Source organism: Branchiostoma lanceolatum, chromosome 5, assembly GCF_035083965.1.
Source record: "Branchiostoma lanceolatum isolate klBraLanc5 chromosome 5, klBraLanc5.hap2, whole genome shotgun sequence".
In the NCBI taxonomy this organism is placed as follows: domain Eukaryota; kingdom Metazoa; phylum Chordata; class Leptocardii; order Amphioxiformes; family Branchiostomatidae; genus Branchiostoma; species Branchiostoma lanceolatum.
In genome coordinates this window covers 1,735,849-1,759,493 of record NC_089726.1, presented here as the reverse complement: position 1 = coordinate 1,759,493, position 23,645 = coordinate 1,735,849, and the positions used below count along the sequence as shown (strand labels likewise).

Here is a 23,645-nt window from a genome sequence, read left to right as displayed (position 1 = left end):
TTGCAGAACCAATTTCTTTTTATACACATACTCTGGCATGTATAATCAAGGCGATCAATGAACGAATTTATTTACAGGGACTGGTACCATAATGTCTGTTACTTCTCTACTGATGTTACTGTGTTACTCTTAAAATCAAGATTCTGAATGTTACATCAAGAATGTGAAATCTGACTTTCATCGTTGATCTTTGCATTCAAACTATCATGCTAGTATGTGGTAGGTATTGAAAAGGCGAAGCCAAAAGACAGTCAACTCATTGGTATCTATGAACATGATTTTGTGTTACACTTACACCATTGCTTAAAGCTCACAGAATGCATCACACGGAATTATTATCTTCTCATCAGAGTTGATTACGGACTTTGGCTAAATTCATCATAAATATCTTCATGATACTTTTTTCAGTTCAAAATTTCCGTTGCTGGTTATTTTAGCCGTTGAAATGTCACAGAGTTGAACTTCTTTTGAGCAATGTTATGATGCTTTTTGCTACTTACTGTGAAGTACTAATTTTTGTCTTAAAATAGAGTGCACAATGTACATTCTTAAAACGCATATTGCCAGTGTTACAAATTCAATGATAACTGGTGTTTTAAATCAGCCATGTATACAGTACAAGACTTCAGGTATAAAATATTCTAGGTAAAGTTTACAGCATCATTTCCGCCGTTTCTGGGTTCACCAGGACGGCATTGACGAACACCTGACGTGCATCTTTTCCATTAGCTCCCACAAAGTGCAGTAGTAAATTTAGTACAAGTCTATGTTTAGGTACATCAGGCTGATATTCATCTGTGTTCAGTTTTAGCTACTTTGTGTTGGCAGGCTAACAGTCCAGTGTTCTATCGCGCATCATGAGTACACGCTGTGGTTTGAACAAATGGAATGGACTTATGTCACCAGGACACAGAAGACCAACCCCGTCGATTTCCAAAGTCTACACATGGACTTAGCTGTGTATTTCATATCATCTTGGACGCGGGACCGGATTAGTTCGGAAGATGAGTGAAAGAAGTGATATGTTCCAGGGGCCAACACCCGAGGGGCGTCACAAGCTCACTGGCACATACGACGCTGGAAATGATGTGTTACTCTACCATGAGGAAGGTTGGAGTTCCACAGTGGAATATCAGAGTAATTGTGTAGAAGCTACTGTTTAATATGACAAAAATTACTTGTAACTACAAATGTCATATTTAATATGTTATAGGTGAAGTTGATCTTCCGGAAGAAAATGCTTAAGCCACCATTTCCGCAAGGTGGGGGCTGACTTCTTCCAACACTTCCTGGAACACCTGACGTGCAACCTTTCCCTTTCTTCCCACAATGTCCAACAGTTCTCTTGCCTTGTCGTGACGTGTTCTGTTGGCCTTGATGATGTCGCATTCCTCGTCACTGAGGATGTCACGAGACAGGAGATGATTCAGTATTGGTCCCACGACAAATCTCAGTTCCTGGACCAACTCTGGGCGGTTCCTGGTGAGCGGGTCTTCATCCTCTCTACACAGCAGGTCACTGGCGTGTTCTGTGAACCCGAGGGTGGGATGGACGATTGTACCACCCTCTGCTGCTGCCTTGCTGATCTCCTCCTTGCCATAGGAGTAGAATTCCTCCCTGTGTTCCTTCAGTGCACGAGCGCTGAGCACCTTCTCTACTGTGCCTGTTCCCGGGCTGCACTCATAGAGCACATCAGCGATGATGTTCTCCAGCTGCTGCAGCATCTTGCCACACTGCACCTTGTCACCCTGCGCGCTCCTGACACAGATGTTGACTGCACGGCCGTCCGGTGAGAGTTTGATCAGACCTTCCACATTCCTGTCCGCACACTTGGCACCATCTCTCCACAGCAGCGGGCGATTCTCCAGCTCCCTCATCAGGCGGGTCTGCACTTGGGGGAAGAACCCGGATGAGAACATGTCAGTTGAGTCGGCGCACTGGACTTGCTTCCCAAAGTATACCACTTTTGGCTCAGCTGTTGGTTGCCACTTGTCAGGAGGCATAGTCTGTGTCAGCAGGCCTGGGAAGATGAACTCTCGTCCGTTATAGGAGTGGCAGAGCTGGAACTCTTGCAGCAGGGTGATGAGGAGATCCACGTCAGCAACATCTTGGAACACTTTCTGGATCTCCGCCCTGGTGACGTAGTTCCGACTTGTCCTGAGTCGGTGGGGAATTGGGAAGTTGTCCGGTGCCATGATTGGGCCGAAGACATCTGTCCCGAGCCAGTTGGGTTTCAGGACAAGGATGGGGTCAGAAGTGGCCGGAGTGATGAACAAAACCTATTAGTAAGTTGCAAATAGACCGACACGTTAGAACCAGGTGCAAACTGTATTGTACTGTATTACTACTCACATTTGTAGGAACTGGATTGATGAACCTAAGTTTGAAATAGGCGATGGCTTAAAAAGTGCACTGCATGCATTCTGTTGGTAGATTATATTACTACAGTTCCATAACTTCACACGAACAGTATTAAACATAAATGTTTGGGGACTGTTCTGTAGTTTTTTCAAATGTGCTGTTCCATTATGAAAAGCGTCATCAATATTGTTAAAGTCGTTTTGTTGACATAATAAGTCCACGGTTGAAACATTGTCAGTTATAAGCTATGAGTAATAAGTATCTTACTTCTGCCAGATGGTGCAGATATCTTGTGGATTTCTCAAGGAAATCCTCAGCCACAAGCTTGTCAATTCCTCTGACTTCCTTCACGTAGTCGTGCCACTTCATCACGGGGCACTTGGGGCTGGTCTTCTCACACCACTCTGGTAGATACTGCATAATGTTTGCGCACAGCTTGGGCATGTCTCTTTGGTTCTGTTGGAGGGTGAAGGATAGAAAATTGACACCTGGTAAGGAATCATCATACTGTAATTCCTTAGAGTTTACATTTCTTAGCAATCAATCTGAAACGTTTATAAGTACAAGGACAGAAATGTCATTTAAAAAAGGCTACTGTCGTGTTAACCCTGAGATGCTTCCATGACCTTCCATCCACTTAGATTCTATAAAATTAGCCACTATAGAGGAGATACTGCATACTGACCAATGAAGTGTACACTGTATATCATATGTCTCCTCATGATTAGCATTTGTGATATTAATTGATGTTTACAGCGTCACAACTTTTGAAGCTGAGAGAATAGCAGTCGATGAGGCCAAGAGAAGGGCCAGGAAAGCCCGGCTGCAACAGAACTGATGAACTTATGTAGACTTGCTTTACTCTTTCGAGTGGCTGTCAACACAGCTTTATGTACTCACTTGCAGCAAGACCTCTCTTGACCTGACCAGCACAGTCTTGAGTTGCTCTATCTCGGGTGTTCCAGTTCTCCTGCAGTCCATCAGTATCACTTCTTCTGCGATACGGAGGTGGTCTTTGAACTCTGCCTTCATTGCCTGAAGCACACGTGACGCTTTGAGTTGTCCTAGTTGGGAAAAATTGTATTATTGAGATTATTCATAGCATTCTACATTTGTTTGTCAACAGACGGATGATGCTAAAACAAACTGGCAGTGCATGTTTGTCCCACCTACACATTTCCCCTTGTTCTTTACGAGTATCCTTACCTCTGTTTAGCACCACCTTGTCCGCATGGCTGGCCACTAAGATGACGTCAGGCTGCCGGTTTGGGTTGCAGGATTTGATGAAGCACAACCACCAGTGGACCTATGGAACAAACCTTTTTGTAGCCAGGATCGACAAACGTTGCTAGATCTTAACTTTCACATCAAACATTAACAGGAATTTATGTCTGTTGATTAATATGCGTCTTAATTAAACAAGTGTTTTAGCAATCGGGTTAGATATCCTGACGTTATTCTCGCTTTTTTGTGTGGCAGACACAGTTTACATCTTCATGAGTTTATTTACCAAGACAGGTGAACTTTCTTGCTATTTCATATGAGGAAGCAATCTTTGGTTACCTGTCGTTCTTGGGTCTCGCCGTCGTCCATGATGTTGTACACCACGATAAAGACGGTGTTCTCTGCATCCATGAACATGCTGTGGGTTACCGCGTACTCCGACTGCCCGGCGAAGTCCCACACGTTGACCTCCCCCACCCCTGGAACATGGAACGTTCCAATATCCACCCCTGGGGTGGGGTCATAAGGCTCCTCGTCGGATGTTGACATATCTTGTGCTTGAGTAGATGGGTCCTGGGTTGTGAAATATCTCTTATACTAACGAATTGAAACTCATAATTCGAAACTTTTGCTAAAGAAATAAGTTACATGAAGATGATAATGCTGCAGAAGCACATTCTAAAAGTGGCCAATAACTTTGTGATTAGAATATTCTTTTAATTTTTCTTCATTTAAACGGGATCCATTGAAATGAATAATGTAACCTACCTTCCCAAGACTTTTCTTCAGTGTAGACTTCCCAGTTGTCTCCTTCCCTCCCACGAACACCTTAAACCTGTCGACCTTCACTCCGCCAGACTCCTGCAGCAACTCGTGGTACGTCTTCTTTTGCTTCGCCTGTTTCTCCACTTCCTGAGAAGACAAATCTCTAAATATTGATAACATTTTTTCCACTTTAGGGCCAAGCTATATACAAACTATATTCAAAATTTCTGGAGATTCTGTTGAGACTAACCTATAATAGTGTGCGATAACATACTGTTATTTATTAGCATAGTTACATGTGGTCACAAAGTTTCAGTCTTTAACCATTGAAACTTCCATTGCATTAGAAAACTGGTTGAGGACTGACCTTCAAAAAACGCCGAGTCTCCTGGTTTCGTGCACGGTCCAGCGGAGTCCTCCCATCCTGTAAAGGGATACATGAGGGAGTCTATCTAACCGTTACGTACCTGATTACCTGCAGCTGGGTAAAAAAAACAAGTAAACAAGAAAAATACTATGATTTACAACAAAAAGTTATCTTTATATTTCAAAGGCCCCTTTTTTCTTCAAGTCAACAGTTTTTCAAATGCATTTATCTTTATTGCTCATAGGAATGTTTGCTTTCAGATGACTAAACATTAAAAAAAGAACGGTATGTTTATTATCCAGGAGTCTTAAGTAACCAAGAGTAATTGTATAGAATTCGTTTTGTTTTTTGTGTTTCAAGACTCTTCTTCTTTTACTGCTTAGCCTCATATCTGAGATCATCAGCAGTTGCTCGACCAAAGTTGTAAGTACAACAACATAACATTGGTAAAGTCTATCTTTATTGTATCTGTGTGGCCTTTAGGTGTCTAATTAAAACACGATGTATTACCTTGTTTCTTGCTGCCACGTCCGCACCAGAGCGAATCAGAAGCTCACAACTCTTGGTGCCTCCAAATGCGGCAGCAGCCCGATGCAAGGGCGTGTCCTGGTCCTGTACAGTGGTGGGTTCATCGGGGCCATTAAAACACTATTGGTGTATTAACAAAACAACAAAACAAAACAAGACAGAACTAGGAGTCATGATAAAAGCAATTTCAAAGGTCGCCTTTCTTCCTGCGTTCTTAATGTGACGTTGCATATTTCTATGGCCCATAAAAAAGTCATTTTTTGCTTTCAGGCAACTTGATATAAACAAAGGATGTTCATAATTCAGGAAGAAGTATAGAATGAAATGAAGCTGTGTAGTGACTAATTGTCACAAGAAAAGAAGCGTACTAGTTAAAGTTGATACAACACAATTGTGAATTGTACAACATAACATTAGTAAAGCAAGCCAATTTTCTTTGCATCCATGTGGTCTTTAGGGGTCCATGCGAAAAAAATTGTGTTTACCGCATTTCTCGCCATCAGATCGGCACCTTCGCGAATCAGAAGCTCACAAGTTCCGGTGTGGCCCCGGACAGCAGCCAGATGCAGGGGTGTGTTCTGGTCCTGCACAGGAAGGGAGGGTCATTAAAACAGCACTGAGATAGGACCGACAACAGCAACAGAAGCAAAACAAGAAAAAGTTTTTTTTTTCATTTTAAGGACAGCCCTTTTATCATGCACTCAACAGTGTCTGAATGTGTATTCCCAATAGCAAGAGCCAGTTCTTGCTCTCAGGTGACTAGCTATTTGAAAAAAGATCAACACAGTTGCAATTACTAAAGCAACTGGATCAGATTTGTAAACGGTCAGATGATCGTCAGTGACTGTCTCATTCATATTCATATATGAACATATACATTATTGACCTATTCATATTCTAGGAGGAGATCAGATTTGAGTAAGCAGAAGTAAGTAACAGTTTATTTTGCTATTGTGCTCCAACCATAGCTGTAGGGACAATTTGTGAAAGTTGATATGTAAAGTGACGGATTGTCAAATCAAAAGATGTTGTGTATTGTCTGAATAAACACCAGTAAAGTCAGTGACTTTTCTTTGCATCCATGTGGCCTTTAATAATCCACGTAAAACAAGAGTGCTTCATTACCGCATCTTTCGTCGTCACTTCCGCACCAGAACGGATCAGAAGCTCACAGGTCTTGGTGTGGCCCCAGCGAGCAGCTCCATGCAAGGGTGTGGACTGTCCCTGTACAGGTAGGAAGGAAGGTAAGAGTTAGTAGTGGTGAGTTCATTACGGGTCATTAAGAACAATTAGAAGTCACAATAGAACAATTTTTGTATTTCAAAGGCCGCCTTTCCCCCTCAATTCAAAATGTATTTTGCACAACGATGGTATGAATCTTTCATTGTTCAGGACACAGAGTCTTTTTTCTTTTAAGTTATTAGATATAAAAAGAAATATGTTCATTATATAAGAAGGGATATAGACTTGAGTAACCAACAGTAACCAGACAAAAAATCAAAGTTTATTTTGTTCTTGTATCCGACCAGAGTTGTAGGGGTGAATAGTGAAAATGAATATGTGTACACGTAGTGACTAATTGTAAAATCAAAAGAAGCGTACTAGTTCAAGTTGATGCAGCGTAGTTGTATATTTTACATCAAAACATTAATAAACATCTTTTCCATCCATGTGTCAAATTAATGTGCATTACCACATCTATCGCCATCACTTCGGCACCAGCACGAATCAAAAGCTCACAGGTTCCGGTGTGGCCCCCGTAAGCAGCCCCATGCAGGGGGGTGGACTGGTCCTGTACAGGGAGAAGAGTTAAGGGTCAGTAGCGGTGGTTCCACCAGGGGTCATTAACACAGCAATGGCATATAGATATATATCGATTTGAGAAACAAAACAAAACAAAGGTAGATGTGATGTACGATAGAAACCCTTTTTTTCCATTACAGGTAAGAATTCAACATCTTTTGATTTGGTATCTTTTTATGGGTCATAGCAAAAGTCAGCTTTTGTTTTTACGGGACTAAATGTAAAGCAAACTTGGAAGGTAACGAAAGCAAATACATAATGTTTACCTTCACATGGCATAGCCTTACAAACTACTGCTCTTAGACTAGATATTCTTACTCAGGCACATTGATTTATATGATGACCAGCCCCACCACCTCTGTAATGCAGAGAAAGTAAAATTGTCAATTACCCTACTCTTCGCCATCACAGCAGCACCAGAACGAATTAGGAACTCACAGGTCCCAGTGTGGCCCCGCTCAGCTGCCATATGCAGGGGGGTGGACTGATACTGCACAGGGAAGAAGATAAGGGTCAGCAGTGATGAGTCCATCACGGGTCATTAAAACAGCGATGACACATAAAAAATTTGGGTAACAAAACAAAAATAGGAGTCACGATAGAAAACAATGTTTTTTTGTAAATCTTTTTTTTTATTTCAGGTCGCTTTTGCCCTGCATCAATAAAAGATTTGATGAATGTGTATAATTCTGTCGGTCGTACCAAAAGCTGACTTTTTCTTTCAGCTAACAAAATGTTCATAATTCAGGAGAGAGTACGCACTTGGGTAACCAACTGTGATTACACAGGTAAACAGACATTTTGTAGCAACTAGTGGACTTGTGTAGTGAATAATTGCCAAATGTTAAGAAGAAGAATCGTACTAGTTAAATACGCCAAAAATTGCTAAAGCAACTGGATAAAAAAAATTGAAACAGTCAGACGTTTCAGACAACATCCGCTGACGAAAGACGGTGGATGCTGTCTGAAACGTCTGACTGTTTTGAAATTTTATCCAGTTGCTTGAGTAATGATTTTTTGGGCGTTTCTTACTACCTGGACGTCTAACCTTCATCAACGTACCAGTTAAAGTTGATGTCACGTAGGCGTGTATTGTATCACATAACATTAGTAAAGCCAATTTTCTGTCCATGTAAGACAATTGTGCATTACCACATCTCTCGCCACCAGATCCGCACCAGCATGAAACAGAAGCTCACAAGCCTCGGTGTGGCCCCGGGCAGCAGCCAAATGGAGGGGTGTGGACTGGTCCTGTTGAAGGAAAGCAAAGTGTGGACTTCAAAACTAGTGCAAATAATAACGCAACATAAATTCTTAATAGTACAGCATCGCACTTTGAATATCAAAATCCATGAAGTTCATGTGGAACAGGTTTCCATTACCGCATGTTTCGGGTCTTTAAAAGACCCTGATATCTAAACAACTTGGGTGATGAAATCAGATATAGAAGATTGCTAAAATTGTGCCTGTACAGTGTCTCCCAGATCCCTTTCATTTCCCAAGTATCGCGATGGTGGATAAGCCGTTGACAGTCTAACTTAAAATGATTGGTTAGGTGTAAGAAAGAGTTCATGAGGGATATTGGTCCAATTGAAACAATTACATAGAGCTGCTTACTATATTTTAACGTGTGAAAAAATTCGCAAAGTGTGTCTCGGGAAACATATCTCATTTGGGGAAAATTCATAGACGAAATGCTCGCTTCTCATTACAAGTTATATATCGTGATACCTGCCCCGGGTACACGATTAAGGATTGGCTCCGAAAGAAATCTGCTAAGGGGAATTAACTACAAAAATGACGATGTGACAGGGTACCATTAGCGTCATTGTCCCGTACTAGTCGTGAAAAATCAGGGCAGGGTTTTTGCTACTTACGAATCCACCCCTTGCTTCCAGGACGGCGCCGTGTTGGATCAGCAGCTCCAACACCTCAATCTGCCCGTGCAGGCTGGCCACATGTAGGAATGTCTGGTCAGGCTGGATAGAGCAACAGTTGGGACAATATCTTCCTACATATACACACACACATATATATATATATATATATATATATATATATATATATGTATATATATAAATAAATAGATAAATATCTCTATCAATCTCTATCTATCTATCTATCTATCTATCTATCTATCTATCTATCTATCTATCTATCTATCTATCTATCTATCTATATATGTAAGAGTATATGTAAGAGTATATGTAAGAGTATATGTAAGAGTCATGCCTGAACGTTAGCAATATATAACAAATATTACATTTAACACGTGGTTTCCAGTGCCGTGCCACGTTTTATGATTCACTGCCATTGCTTGTTTGTTACCACCTTGTCAATCTGTTAATCACAACTGTATAGGAACTCCTGTCTTCATGATCAGCTTAAACAATTGAAGATAGGGTTCTTTACCCATCTTCTCCATGTTCTCTGGACATTGATGTCCACCCCAGCCTTCAACCCCCTCCTCACAGTCTGCACGTCACCTTCCTGCACAGCCTTGAAGAACAGGTCCATCTGCTCACAATCTGATGTCGTTAACGGGAAATGGACAGGAAGTGTCAGAGCAAGGAGAGACGGCCTCTGATTTAGGACGTTAAAAGTCATGATTTAAAACCTGAGGTCGTCTCTTTTGCCTTATTTTTCAGAATCGCAAGCACTAGAAAGGCGCTAAAGTTATTTTTTGACAACTCTGTTAGAGATGCTACTGCCTAATACTGTGATTGAGAAAAAGAATCAGATTCCTTTATTCAGCGGCCAATGGTCGGGACATATATTTTCATAAAGAGTACAATGCTAAACTTTCTTCTAACACAAAGGTATACATGGATCAAAGTTTTTGACGCCTTCTTCAGGATCAATAATGACCAACCACTTCCGAAAGTAAACTCGCGAGAGTTACAGACACGTGGCCTTATTGACGCATGCCTTTACAGCGATTGGTCAAACTTGCCAGGAAGTTTATAACGCCCATCGTCTCTGTTTTAGTGATGGCTGGAGTGCCCTGATGTATATGGTCTCCTGTATCCAGTCCTTGACGGAGGACGTCACAAGTTTTTGTGTATTACTTGATGATATACAACAGCAATCCAATTTCAACATGGCGGACAGGTACTATGTACAGGCGCACAGACTGAGGACTTTGACCCTTTACCACTAACTTTGCGGTTCCCCTTACTACAGAAATGCACCACAATACACCATTATGTGCTGAGAAAACGCCCCTTCTTGCATTGTTCCTACATCATAGGAAGACGGAACTCCATGGCCTAACATATATTACATTGGAATATCATTTACTACATATTAACTTTTGTCGATATCAAGATGTATGCCCCCGATCCTTTCACCTAAACGTAATAACATGCGATCACAGGTGAGACCATACCTGCATCTGTACCAAACAAGTGTTCCAGATTCATCGACAGGTCAATGTTGGCTACCGAACTCGAAGAAGAAGCAGCCATAGTGGATCAACCAGTCGATCCTGGATGTCTCTTTGCTTGTGTTCGTCAAATTGGCTTAAGAGAAGGGCATGGCAACATGGCGGACGGGGCGCCACGTAAACTGGTAAAACAGGTACAATAAACTCTGACCCCTTACCACCGGACTTGTGTTTGCCGTTCCGCACGGTAGGTACGGGTTCGTCAAGTAGCCTGGCGGGAAACTATTTTCAATTGGTGAAGTGGGCTGAGGCAGCTTAGTCTCTACCAGACTAACCGCGTCGGCTATAGAGAGAACATTTGCCGGGGGACTTTGGCCATGGAGGATAACATTCCCATCCGCATCCAGGGTTGCAATATTGGACCTTATCTCCATAGCCGACCCCCTTCATACAGTTGACTCTATTTGGCCAATTTCTACTATTTTCCCAGCGACCCGCAGAGGCTGGTAGAGTCTAGAGGCAGCTTACAGTTAACGCCTCGTGGCAAAGAACAGATGAGCTGATCATTTCCAACAATGTCAGCCCGGGCTGTCTCATCGCTGTAAGGTTAGAAATATGTATTTAAGATGAATCATTGAAGATGAATCATTGAAGTGGAAGCTACTGGGCAACTAGTATTAGAAAAAGTTTGCAACTGTCATAACGTTATAATGTTTGCAAGTGTATCAAAGAAAATGGGCATGGGAAATTGAGACAGGATAGGTGAAGTAGTAATTGATGGATGTTTTAATGATTACCCAAATCCAAGTAAATGTCAACTAACGTCCGTGAAAAAAAAGGAATGTAGACATCACAGGGATGATGTCATCGTTATAAATGTACCTGAACTGACGAAGTTCCAACATCGAATATTGTTAGAAGCGACACAATGCGAGGATCGGCAGACTGCAGAACTCTCATTTTGAGGTTGCTGTGTTAACGATACAACACAAATCTACATGTATCATGAAAGGTTGCAAACGTGTCTGTCACATCACATAATCCATAAAGATAAAAAGATATAAATGAATCCTACAATAACTGTTATCTGTTTTCTTGTTTTGTCCCGTGTACGAGCACGCGCACAATATCATAAACTTGACATGATGTGCCTCATCTTTTTATATACACAAGTCAGCACAACCATATTTTGTTTGCCGATCGTCTTCTTTAAAAAAAATCATTCCGTCGACCTAGTCTCCAGAATGCGTCATTTGTGGCGAAAAACAATGCATTTGTTGTTGTCAGGATAATCTTGTTGAAGTTGAACAACATGATTTAATTTGACTGAAAAAAGGTACTGAAAAGTCTTTCAGACAGTTGAAAGAATTCCGTATTTTTGGAAGGGGACGTCATTCTATTTAGGCGTCAAAGGGAGTCGCCCGGAAACCATGTTTGCGGAACGTTAATGATTAAACTTAGTTGATAACAAAGGCGCGTTCAATACAAAAAGGTCTATGTAGTAAGTTCCCACTTAAATATAACAAGAACATTATTCAGCTCATTTCTGTCACCGCATTTTGAAAAACTGTATGCAATTTTTTTGGTAATTTGTTTGAATATACACTTGAAGTATATATATAGATTATGACAATATAGCATTTCTGTAAGTCTAAAATATAGAAAAAAGAAGCAGTTTTATCAATGGTTTTCGAACCTCTTGTTAATGGAATGTTTGAAAAACCTTCACGTACATCATTAAAAATCTGATATTATCATACCATATAATTATGAATTTGCCACGAATGGTTCCGTCCGCTCACCCCCGTGTTGTTGTGGTTCCACCCATCCCCCACTAGGCTTTGCGGACGAGGAAGTGCGCAGTGCGCATGTGCAGATTGGCCAAAAATCAATATTTCTAATTCATGTTTTTGCGGGCCAAATATCGGGCGGCGGCGGCCATATTTCGGTAGGCCAAGATGCTGGAGCCCAGCTCGAGCGAGGAGGAGTCCGAGCCCGAAGTAGTAGAGAACACCGAGGTCCTCTCCATTCCGGACGGGGGCAGCGGCTACGGGGGCAGCCAGCAGAGCGGCATCGGGAGCAGGCGCGATGTGTCCCCGGGCAGCGACAACTCTCTGGCCGCCGGATCCAGGTGAGGCTTCCGCCTGGGCCCCTCGGGCTCCGACAAACATACAAATCACGTCCCAGACCTCTGCCGAGATTCGCCGTGCGGTTGTCGTGATTTTAGCGCCGGGTTCTGCGTGTCAGATTAAATGAATGGAGTCGTAAAGTGCTCGCTGACCCAGCTAGCAGGTGTTGTTATCATACACACCGTAACGTTACGTGTTTCCCACCCACCCACGGACGTATCAAAGATTCACGGACGTGCCAAAATTCATGTCAACCTGAAATCAGGTCGGATATCATAGATAACTCGTCCGTGATAGCGGGGCAAACGTGTCAAGGTCTAAATTCAATTTGCGAAAAATTTACATCGCTGTTTCCTGTCTGTAAAGGATCGCCACGACAGGTGGTATTGTCCTGCAGTGAACCGTGTGATTATTCAACTACCGTATAATTATAACTTTCCGTACCTCGCCATATGTGTTGGTTTAATAGACGTGTTTTCAACTCCATATTTTCGACTGTCGGTTTCAAAACTATGACGATCAGGAACGATAAATTAAGGATTTAAATCATGTAAGTCGGGCCGGGCTGTACCGTTCAGGAAATGGGCGGAGCGCGTTCGTTGAATGTTCTGTGTGCCTTACTGAAAACACATTTAAACGTCCTTCAATATCCAGATGGCTCGTAAATTATGTCGGCATGGCTTCAGATTCCTCTGTTGTTATTGTGTCGAGCAAGACACTGATTATTTATCAAATGTAAACACGACAAGTACCGAGGCGGTATTGTTTATTTGCATGTACTGCGCAGCTTACATGTATAACGTTACAGTATTTGTGTTAATGGCTTTCTTCTGTTTACATTGCATCACCATTATAATATTAAGCTGTTGTGTAACACAGGACTGCTCATTGGAAAGAAGGAAGTGGGGGGGGGGAGATTTTGATACAAAAATGTAACAAACCGTATAGAAAATTTACATTTTTGTGTTAATTCATTTACATTTTGTACATTTTACATTATTTTGTGTCTTTTTGAAACGACGTAGGGATTTTTATTCCACTGTTTATGGTTGTCACCCAGTTAGGTCAAAGGTTACCATTAACAGTAAATATTATGGTTGTTATCGCTCCTGTGGATCGCAAGGTCACGGGTTCAAATCCCGTGTATGAAGGAGGGCATTACATGAACCTTTGGCATGTTTGAGAACCTATTGATTTATTGTTCAATAGGGCAATCAAACAGATCAAATTAATCCTACTTTACTGTTATGAAACACCAGTGTGCAATACTGTAAATGCATTTAAGTTTGCATGGTGTTGATTTTTCGCCGTAGGGAGAACATTGAGTGTTCACGGCGGTTTTAAGTTCGTGTTTGAGACCATAGTGGACAAGGTGGTAGGAGGGCAAATTTGCAGTGGTTTTAAATTTGCAGCGAAGAATTCACCACAAAAAATGTGAAAATTTCTGCATTTACAGTAATATTCAATCAATAGATGGATTTTATTTTCAACAGAACGTCTGATTGAAAACATCCGGGAATCAGTACATGGCAACCTTTACCCCATATTTGGGACAAATATAGATACTCTTTCTTTTGAAAAAAAAAAAAAAAAACATGTTGCTCGTCCTGTTCTTGTTAATTTTAAGTACACTGACAAATTAGATTGTTTCTCTCTATCTGACACTGCAAATATGTCTCCCTTGTCTGACTTCTGTGCTACAGCATTGTTTCAAATTCAATGCTGCAAAAAATTCCCTTTCAATCCTACTGCAAAATACAACCCAGCAAAGGTACCTCTAGAGAGGTATAGTCTGCTGTCACTGATTGCCTCTTTGCTCTTCCTCTCTATTTCTTACTGTAATCAACTGTGAAAGTCTGGATGACAATGATGATCCGCCTCATATGCACACACTGACAGGTGGCGATGATCATGACTTACTTAGACTTAAGATCCTCCCGTGCCTAGTGGCACATCAATGATGATGAACCCAATACTACAGATTCATTAGTAGTAACAAATGCAGATATTTAAAAGGTTATCCGTGTTTGAAAAAAATGTCATTGTACTTGTCCAGTTCTTGTTCATTTCAAATTGAATTGTTTCTCTCCATCCTCAGCTCTCGGTCCATCCTCCACCTCTCCTTTGATTGTCAGTTGAATTGTTTCATCATGTTCATTTTGCTCGTTATTTCATATAGCTCATATAGCTCATTATGCAGTCCATGTCAACATTCCATTGTAATATCCTGTCTTTGTCAGCAAGGCTAGCTCCTTGTAGTAGCAACGGGCTAGTTGGGCAGCCCTGGCTGTGCATGCTAAACAGCCAAGCCAATAAATAGATATTTTAAATAAATGAATTATGTTGATGAAGGTTAGACATCCAGGTAACAAAAATAGTTACTCAAGCAACTGGATAAAATGAATGAATTGTTTCTCTCCCTATCCCCAGCTCTCGGTCCGAGTCCATCCGGCCCTCCCCCCCTTCTTCTTTGATTGTCACTGAAGTTTCTGTCTTTCCCAACAAGCAAATTTCGATCCAGGGACGGAGGGACAGGTCCTGGAAACAGTTCTGTGTATCATTGTACTGGTCTAGTTTGTTTCAGATTAAATTGTTTCTCTCCATCCATCCATCTGTCTGTGTGTTTTTCAATTCTGCCAGAGTAAGCAGTGCAATTTCTGTATGTACTGTGAGAGGGCGAGTACTCAGGGATGAAGGCTGCCATCTCTGACTGCCTTGTTTCTCTTCATCCTCAGCTCTCGGTCCAGGAGACAGCACTGTGTATCATTGTACTGATCTAGTCTAGGTCATTTTAGATTGAATTGTTTCTCTCCATCGCCAGCTCTCGGTCCGAGTCCATCCGGCCCTCCTCCCCCTCACCATCTATCGTCAGCGAGAAGGAGAAGGAGGACCTGGAGAAGCTGCGGGAGGAGGAGGAGGAGAGGAAGAGGAGGCTGCAGCTCTACGTCTTCGTCCTCAGGTGCATCGCGTACCCCTTCAACGCCAAGCAGCCCACGGACATGGCTCGCAGACAGGCCAAGGTACCTGTATTTGTATCTATATATCCAGTATTACCCTAACCCGTACGCTAACCTGTACGCCAACCCGTGGGCCAACCCTTACCCTAACCAGTACCTTAAATAACCCTTCAACGCCAAGCAGCCCACCGACATGGCTCGCAGACAGGCCAAGGTACATGTACCTGTATCTGTATTTGTGTAGCCGGTATAACTGGCGTTAACCGCCCTTCAGTGTAACACACCAGCTTCTGTATCTGTATCAGATTCTGTATCTGTATCTGTATGGAGTGTATCTGTATCTGTATAGCCGGTATAGTTGGCCCTGTCATAGTTTTTTGGCCCTGTCATAGTTTTTTGGCCCTGTCATAATTTTCGGCCCTGGCAGGTTGTTTTGCACCCTCTCCAGTTTATCCTTTCTTTGTATACAGTGTACTTGAGGTTTTGTCTTATTAGAGACTGTTTCTTTTTGTTTTGAATGCAGTGTCACAAAGTCTTGGCCTTTTTTTATCTGACAAATAGGGAAAATCGTAATCCTCAGCAAAAAAAAAAGAAGCAAAAAATATCTACCAAAATATAACTACTGTTCATCCTTGTCTTCCTTTGTCCGCGGCTCCCGTAGGTCACCAAGCAGCAGCTGCAGACCATCAAGGAGCGGTTCGGCTCCTTCATCAACGGCGACACCCAGATCGTGGCGGACGAGGCGTTCTGCAACGCGGTGCAGAGCTACTACGAAGTCTTCCTCAAGAGCGACCGCGTGACGCGAATGGTGGCCTCCGGCGGGTGCTCGTCCCACGATTTCAGGGAAGTGTTCAAGAATAATATTGAGAAGAGGGTGCGGGGCTTGCCTGAGATCGATGGACTGAGCAAGGAGACGGTGCTGAGCTCGTGGATGGCCAAGTTCGATGCGATTTACCGCGGGGAGGAGGACCCTCGGAAGCAGCCGACGCGCATGGCGGCCGCGGCTGCCTCCGAGCTGATCCTCAGCAAGGAGCAGCTGTACGAGATGTTTCAGCAGATCCTGGGGGTCAAGAAGTTTGAGCATCAGCTGCTCTACAACGCCTGCCAGGTACGTGGGGCTCAGTTAATGTGTCTCATAGTATTATTATGCCTTGTACACAGTGTTATACCTGTCTATGTACATGTATATGTATATGTATGTACTGTATATATGTACATGTATTGTTATGTGGATAGAAGTTTGAGCATTGGCTGCTCTACAACACCTGCCAGATAAGTGGCTTCTTAAGTTTGTATCATCATCATCATCATCATCGGTCGACCCCGGAGGCGACAGGGTAAGTCGATGCACCACTGAGGACCACATCAGTCTATCCGCCATGGCCGCACTCAGGTCCTCCATATGAATTCCGGTGCCTCACAGTATCTCACAGTATCATACATGTATATCGTTGTGGATATAATGTTATATATGTGCATATAACAGTTGTTATTGTTCTACAATGCCTGCCAGGTATATGTGTCTTGGTTAGTATTATAGTACTTTAAATCTTGAAATGTTCTTGGTCTTATTTCCACATTGATTACACTGTTTTTTTTAGTGTGATGGTCTTAGGATACTAGGTGAAATTACAAGATTTGACATTATAATTATGATGTTTGATCAATACCACAGAATGATGCATAGTTTCCCCAGTCCCTATCCTAGCCTGATCTGCATGTAGCTGTCAGCCTACATGTAGCTATAACGTTAGTGTTCTGGTGATAAATTATCATAGAGATGACCTTGTCTGTGTTTGACCTTGGCTATAACTGTTGTATCTGGTCACATGATCGTGACCTTGTGCAGGAATATTGCGTGTGACCTTGTATGATCGGTGATACGGCTGGTTTTAAACAGCAGAACGGCCTTCCTGGTCTGTTATCTGTGTATTGAATCTCAGTAGTGTGGAAGCTTCAGTCAGGAGTGATGTACATGGAACATGTCGTTGTCATGGAGACGCCATGGCAACATGTCAGGTCCTGCTGTCGCCTTGGGAGAAGGTCGGCTCTACCAATCTAGACAGCATTATGGGGGTGTTTTGCATTATCAGACTGATGATGAATTGATAGAAAATTAGCAGACTCTACAAGCAATATGAAATCTAAGATTCTGTTTTCTTTGTTTGATTTCTTGGCAGTCTAGGGTTAGTTGTCGGTTGTTATTTTATATTATCATGAAAAGATATTATTCCGTCCAGTTTCAGTCTGACTCATGCCTAATTATGTGATGATTGTATACTTTCCGTATGATGTCAGAATATTTATTCACTCTCTCACAGGGAATCAGGCTCGCTCAGAAGCTTTCATGAATATTAAACAGCACAGTCATTATTCATAATTATAACAAGTGCTGACCACAGAAATGTCAGGGGAGACTGTGTGTGTACTAAGGTACAGACTCTCCTCTCAGACTCTGTTTTAATATTGACAATTTTTACGTTTTTTGATTTAAAAAAATCAAGTTCAACAAGAGCCTGTTGTTGCCATCATTGAAGATGAAGTCTCAGTGGCTCATACATGAAATCAAATTATACAAATCATTATTATAGTAAAACAAAAAATGTGTCATATCACAATCTTGCCTGCTGTAGATTACATTGTCATCCGAATTTCATTACTCTATACAGGAAATATACATGTATCTTTTGAAAATCTATAAAGCAACAAATTTAATGCGTGTGGTCTTAACAAGGTTGTGTCCTGGGGCCTTTTTAATTTAGAAAGAAATGGCTCTGGCATTGGCATTGACGTCACCAACCTTGAAGTCGAACTCTGTTCTTTGCCAGCTTCCGTTGCAATCACCTAAAAGCTGGCATTAAGTCCATACCAATTTTCTACTTCTAGTTTTCCCCATAACTCAAAGTAGAAATCTTTTAAGAGGTCAATGTGAAAACAGAAGGCTGGCAGGAAAACTTGACTCCTTGAAAATGAACATGTGTGTTCCAAGGTGCAGTCACAACTGTACAACTACAAGCTATATATGGCTACATATACCACCTCTACATAGTGATGATGATGATGATGATCTTTATTTGCACATTCTTGCAATTCTTCCACCATTTTTTGTGTGGTCCTTTTGAGATTTTTCCCACTTACACAAGCATTAAGAATGCTGCCTATAGTGACCACCTGTGCACATAGACCAGATTTCATCGGTCCCCTGAGTGGTCTTCTTGCGTATTTTTTTGAATATACAGACTCTGGCCTCAAACTCAAGTTGATCTTACAGTCAAACCTGTACAAATGAATGGCTCTACATAATGACCACCTGGTCATTGTGACCACTTTTTTGGTGGTCTCTTAGAGAATACAGTATTTTCCATTGACGCAAATGTTAAGAATCCTGTCTACAGTGACCAATGTGGCCACATAGTACACAAGAGTTTATTGGTTTCACGTTTTTCAGTTTTGATTGTACAGACTTTCCCCTCTGAGTAGACTTTTGTGGATATTCGACTTCAGTATTGTCTTCTATCAGAGAACCAACAGATTCTTGTGTGGCCTGAACTTGAGTGAAAGGCGGGACCTGGTGTTGTGACATCTTAAGCTGGCCGGCTGGCAGGAGTCATTCCAGACTGGATTATGTAGCCTCGCACCCTTAAGGCCTGTATGAGAGAAATCCACTATTTCCTGTCTTTTGTCACCTCCAAATCCTTGAGATCGTGATCGACAGCAGCCCTGTGATTTGATGCTTTTTGAAATTTTGGCTTGTCAATCACTCAATGGCTACCAGCCTATCTGTTTTTGGTCTATTCTTCATTTACTGATGGGGCCACCCCTAGCTTTGTGACCCGGTCACAGGAATTGCGTCATTCCAGACTGGATTATGTAGCCTCGCACCCTTAAGGCCTGTATGTGAGAAAGCCACTATTTCCTGTCTTTTGACACCTCCGAATCCTTGAGATCGGGATTGACAGCACCCCTGTGAATTGATGCTTTTTTGCTCTTTTGACCAATGGCAACCAGCCCGACTATCTGTTACTGGTCTGATCAGTGAGTTCTCTTACTGATGGGGGTGTTGGGGCCGAGACCTGGTGAACTTGTGACTTGGTGGCAGGAATTGAGTCATTCCAGACTGGATTATGTAACCTCACACCCTTAAAGTTAAGGCCTGTATGGAGAAAGCCAGTATTTCCTGTCTTTTGTCGCCTCCAAATCCTTGAGATGGGAATTGACAGCACCCCTGTGACTTGATGCTTTTTTGCTCTTTTGACTTGTCAATGACAACCAGCCTAACTCTCTTTTCTGTTCCTCTCTTACTGGGTGGTGGTGGGCATTGTAGAATGTTAAATGTCACATAATTTATCACATATGATATTATAGAATAGAATACTGCACCTGATAAATCTTTGCTGTGAACTACATGACTTTGTGTAGAGCTAGAAGACCTTCCTAGACCTATGGGGGATCAGGACAGACGAGGGATGGAGAGAGAGAGAAGGAAAGAAATGGGGATGAGGTGCATGTGATGATGATGATGATTATGATGATGATGATGATGATGACGATGATGATGATGATGATGATGATGATAAAAGTGAAAAATTGAGAATTTGATGAAAAAAAGGTGAAAAAAAGAATTGAACAAGATAGAAATATAGATACTGAAAGCAACGAAGACTGATGGATTATGTCTTATAATTGACCGCAGCAACAAATTAAAGTTTTAAGTCCCCGTACAGAGAAGCAAACCCCTTCTTGATTTATTTCTGAATGTCCAAGAACCGATGAGCTGCCTTGGTTGTGCCGTGCGTTGTGATTGCGGGATGCTGACATGTTTTAATGCGGTTTGTGGATCAATACCCACACCTGGGACAGGTGCGCACAGGGCGACGTCCGGCCGCTCAGATCATCGCTGGTCACACCCACACATTCTAGAGTAGAGCTGTGTACCTAAACAAATTTTAGGTACAGGTACAGGTACACAGGTTAAGGTACAGGTCCAGACCTGAACCTGTACCTAAACTACTTGTTAGGAAAATACTAGATTATCAATAAGGACAAAAGCATGTTTGAACTGGTAAAAACATAATATTTGATTGTGCTAGGTATTATTTTTATGAAAACACAGATGAAAATTTGACTCTTAGCCGTGCAAATGTGTTTTCTGTGCTTTAGAGCGGCTTTAGAGCACTGCCACGGTAATTTCATAGTAATTTTATCTGTCAAAGTGGCCATCCCCTGAGTCAGGTCCAGTACCGATACAGCAGGGTCAGGTATTTTGGACCTGTACCAAATTGATTGTACCCGGTACTGTAGCGGTACACTGTACCGATACACAGCTCTATTCTAGAGCTTTGGAAAATCATGCAAACAGCATAAAGGTGTTATGATTATGAAAAAAAAACAGACTTTGATAGCTTTTTGATTATATACTTCTATGTAAAAGCAAGTAACAGAACAAATTATATCTATCATGTTTGACCGTTTTTTTCCAGTTACATGTATTGACTTCTTTTGACAGTTCATTCTAGTGACGCTGAAGAAGAACTCTTGATGAATGTCACTCGAAACGTCTTGAACTTCGAAGTAATCTCCGAATTTTATCCAGTTGTAGATATTGAATTGTCTTGAAAGATTATATCTAAGTTTCTGAAAGTCGAGGTGGGAAGAAATGATATTCTGGATTTGGTTCGGAATGTTGGTTTTGTGACTGTTTTTGAATTCAAAACGATGAAGGCAGCTGATATGGCCCGTAGCGATCATTACAACTACAATGTGCACTATAGAGGGACCATTGTAGGCTATGATGTTGTCTGGATCGAAACGGTCGCCCATGTTGATCAAATCCGGCGATCACGATCGTCACTGGTCCAAAATTAGCTCTACAACGAGATCCGATCTTCTTGCAAAATGGCGGCCTCAGGATAGCATGTTCCGTAACGATGACGTCAGAGCTACCCCAGACCGAGGCAGCAGACCATTACGTAATCGCCAATCGCGACGGGGGAGAGCGAGGAGAGCGCGAAGTTCAAACGCGGGCACAGGGTAATTATAGGCGGACTAGTGTAAAAAAAATAATTTTTCAACGTTTTAATATGAAAACTACTGGAAAATAACGGTTTCAAGATCCTGTGGTGCTTTCCTTTAACTAGCACAGCACACATCACTCCCCTTTTCCAAGGAAAGGATCAGGCCTGCCTGCTTTCAACGTGAAGAATTGCAGCATTATCTTGCTATTGGGTGCAATTTTTCATATGGTATAACATTAGAATTGTTCAGCCGCACTGAAGTTGTATGTAGTTTTATTCATTTATAGTATTATCCAGTGTTTGACTATACTGCTGTGGCGGTCCCTGACACTTGGGTGGGCAGCTGCAGTTGGCTAGATTTGATTCTACATGAATGTATCAAATGAATGAATGAATGTTTTATTTCCGTGTCCTGCGACAAAAGTCGCCCAGCCCATACGGGCTTATAAGACACCATGCATACAGGTAAGAATACATAAACTTGAGTAATGGAAGAGGTACAGTAGTAAATAATGATATTCAGAAATAAATCATAATGATAGCAGTAATGAGTAACACAAAGTAATATGAGCATAATATAGTGGCAACACACATCTGAACTGATGTATCAGTACTGAACATCATATGATATACATTTGTATATACTGGTATGTATCCTTAGATCTGCTTGGAGATTAGTTTGGTTTGGTTTCGGTTTATTTGGATTTCCATTAGACTAAGTGAAGCATCACTTTTCGTCCTGGAGGCCATGAAATAAAATTAGATGATAAAGCAACGGAAAATTTACAAGACAGTATTACATTTTGTTTCAACAGAAAATTAGTGCCTTCACACAGAAGAGTAGTTAAATGTTCATACTGTATATTAATTCACGGTAAGAGTTGTATGATTGTATGCCTGTATTATTTATTTTTAACTAATGCAACTATTGTATTTTATCATGTACTTTTGCAGCAAGGTTGGCCCCTTGTAATAGCAATAGCTGGTTAGGCAGCCTTGGCTGCTGTACATTGTACACAGCCAAACAAATAGATAAATAAATAAAATAGAAGAGTACATGTAGCTGTGCCAGTTGCAATTGAATGATACAGATTATAACTTCTAGTGTTTCCGTTTACAGTGTTTCCATGTTTTCTTCCTGTATCTGTTATTCCGCTCGAGGGCTCTGATGATGTTATTATATCTCATCCTGTCGCTCTAATCATCTCCACTAATTAACGAGGCCCGGCAGGCAGGTTGTGACGGATGGATGCTCGTTAGAAGACGTCCTCGTCAGAATGTGGCGATGGAAAACAGGCTTTCTGCCTGATGGAGACATGAATATTTTACCGAGCTGTCGTGAGTTGTGTGGACTGAAAAGTCGCAGGGATGTGTGTTGTGGGGATAGACTTAAACTGTCTAAGTCTATCCCCACAACACACATCCCTGCACCTTTTCAGTGAGTATTTATGGTGAGCAGAGTTCAGGTATTTTTTACAGTAAATAGATCTTCAGTTAAGAAAGCAAAAAGGCTGGAAAAAATCTATTTAGAAATTTAAATCCGGAAGCTTTTTAGAATGTTTTTTAAAAGATGACCTTTTTTGTTGTATTACTTGTTTAAGAAACATTATTTAGTAACACAACAAAGGGTCTATTCTGGTACTCAATTGTCAAGAATATGTAACTTGTACCAGTGGTATATCTTGTACATAATCCCACTCAAATATCTAGTCACCCCAACTTGCATTGTAGAATAAATACATTAAACACAGTGATATTGTGTCCCTTAGGACAGTTTTGTTAATGGCTTTTATCATAATCATTGACAGAGAAACAGAACTTGTTATCTCTTCATTACCTGATGGCTTTATTTGTAAAAGGGTTACAAGAAATGCAAAATTTCTAATTTTGCATAAAAATGTTTGCATCAGTGTGTCCTGTGGGACAGTTTTGTTACAGGCTTTCCTGAATGAATGACAGGTGTCAGTCAAACAATAAACCACAAAATATCCTTTTCACTGAAATGAATAGCTTTATCAGGTCGCTACGTACAATGTATTTTATATAGGTCATCGTTGGTGTATAGAATTCTTTTTCATTCACATTATGTGGAAACGAAATGTTGGTACAATG

General features: G+C 41.5%; 2 protein-coding genes across 2 annotated transcripts in view; one reads left to right on the top strand and one right to left on the bottom strand.

Annotated features, from left to right (window-relative positions):
* Window positions 1-10,604, bottom strand: LOC136434343 (death-associated protein kinase 1-like). Its single transcript, XM_066427121.1, has 16 exons — window positions 10,437-10,604; window positions 9,461-9,576; window positions 8,926-9,027; window positions 8,201-8,299; window positions 7,440-7,538; window positions 6,939-7,037; window positions 6,371-6,469; window positions 5,731-5,829; window positions 5,228-5,329; window positions 4,718-4,774; window positions 4,354-4,497; window positions 3,925-4,158; window positions 3,568-3,667; window positions 3,262-3,425; window positions 2,629-2,817; window positions 1-2,279 (listed from the first exon to the last, which is right to left on the bottom strand). The coding sequence occupies exons 1-16, from the start codon at window positions 10,513-10,515 to the stop codon at window positions 1,242-1,244; spliced, it is 2,820 nt and encodes a 939-aa protein (XP_066283218.1). The 5' UTR covers window positions 10,516-10,604; the 3' UTR covers window positions 1-1,241.
* A 1,695-nt stretch (window positions 10,605-12,299) lies between these two features.
* Window positions 12,300-23,645, top strand: part of LOC136434358 (calcium-dependent secretion activator 1-like) — a 119,937-nt gene continuing 108,591 nt past the window's right edge. Inside the window, exons 1-3 of the mRNA XM_066427144.1 lie at window positions 12,300-12,564; window positions 15,384-15,582; window positions 16,181-16,627. Of these exons, the coding sequence (XP_066283241.1) occupies window positions 12,392-12,564; window positions 15,384-15,582; window positions 16,181-16,627 (819 nt within the window). The 5' untranslated portion in view covers window positions 12,300-12,391. The remainder of the gene's footprint in view (window positions 12,565-15,383; window positions 15,583-16,180; window positions 16,628-23,645) is intronic.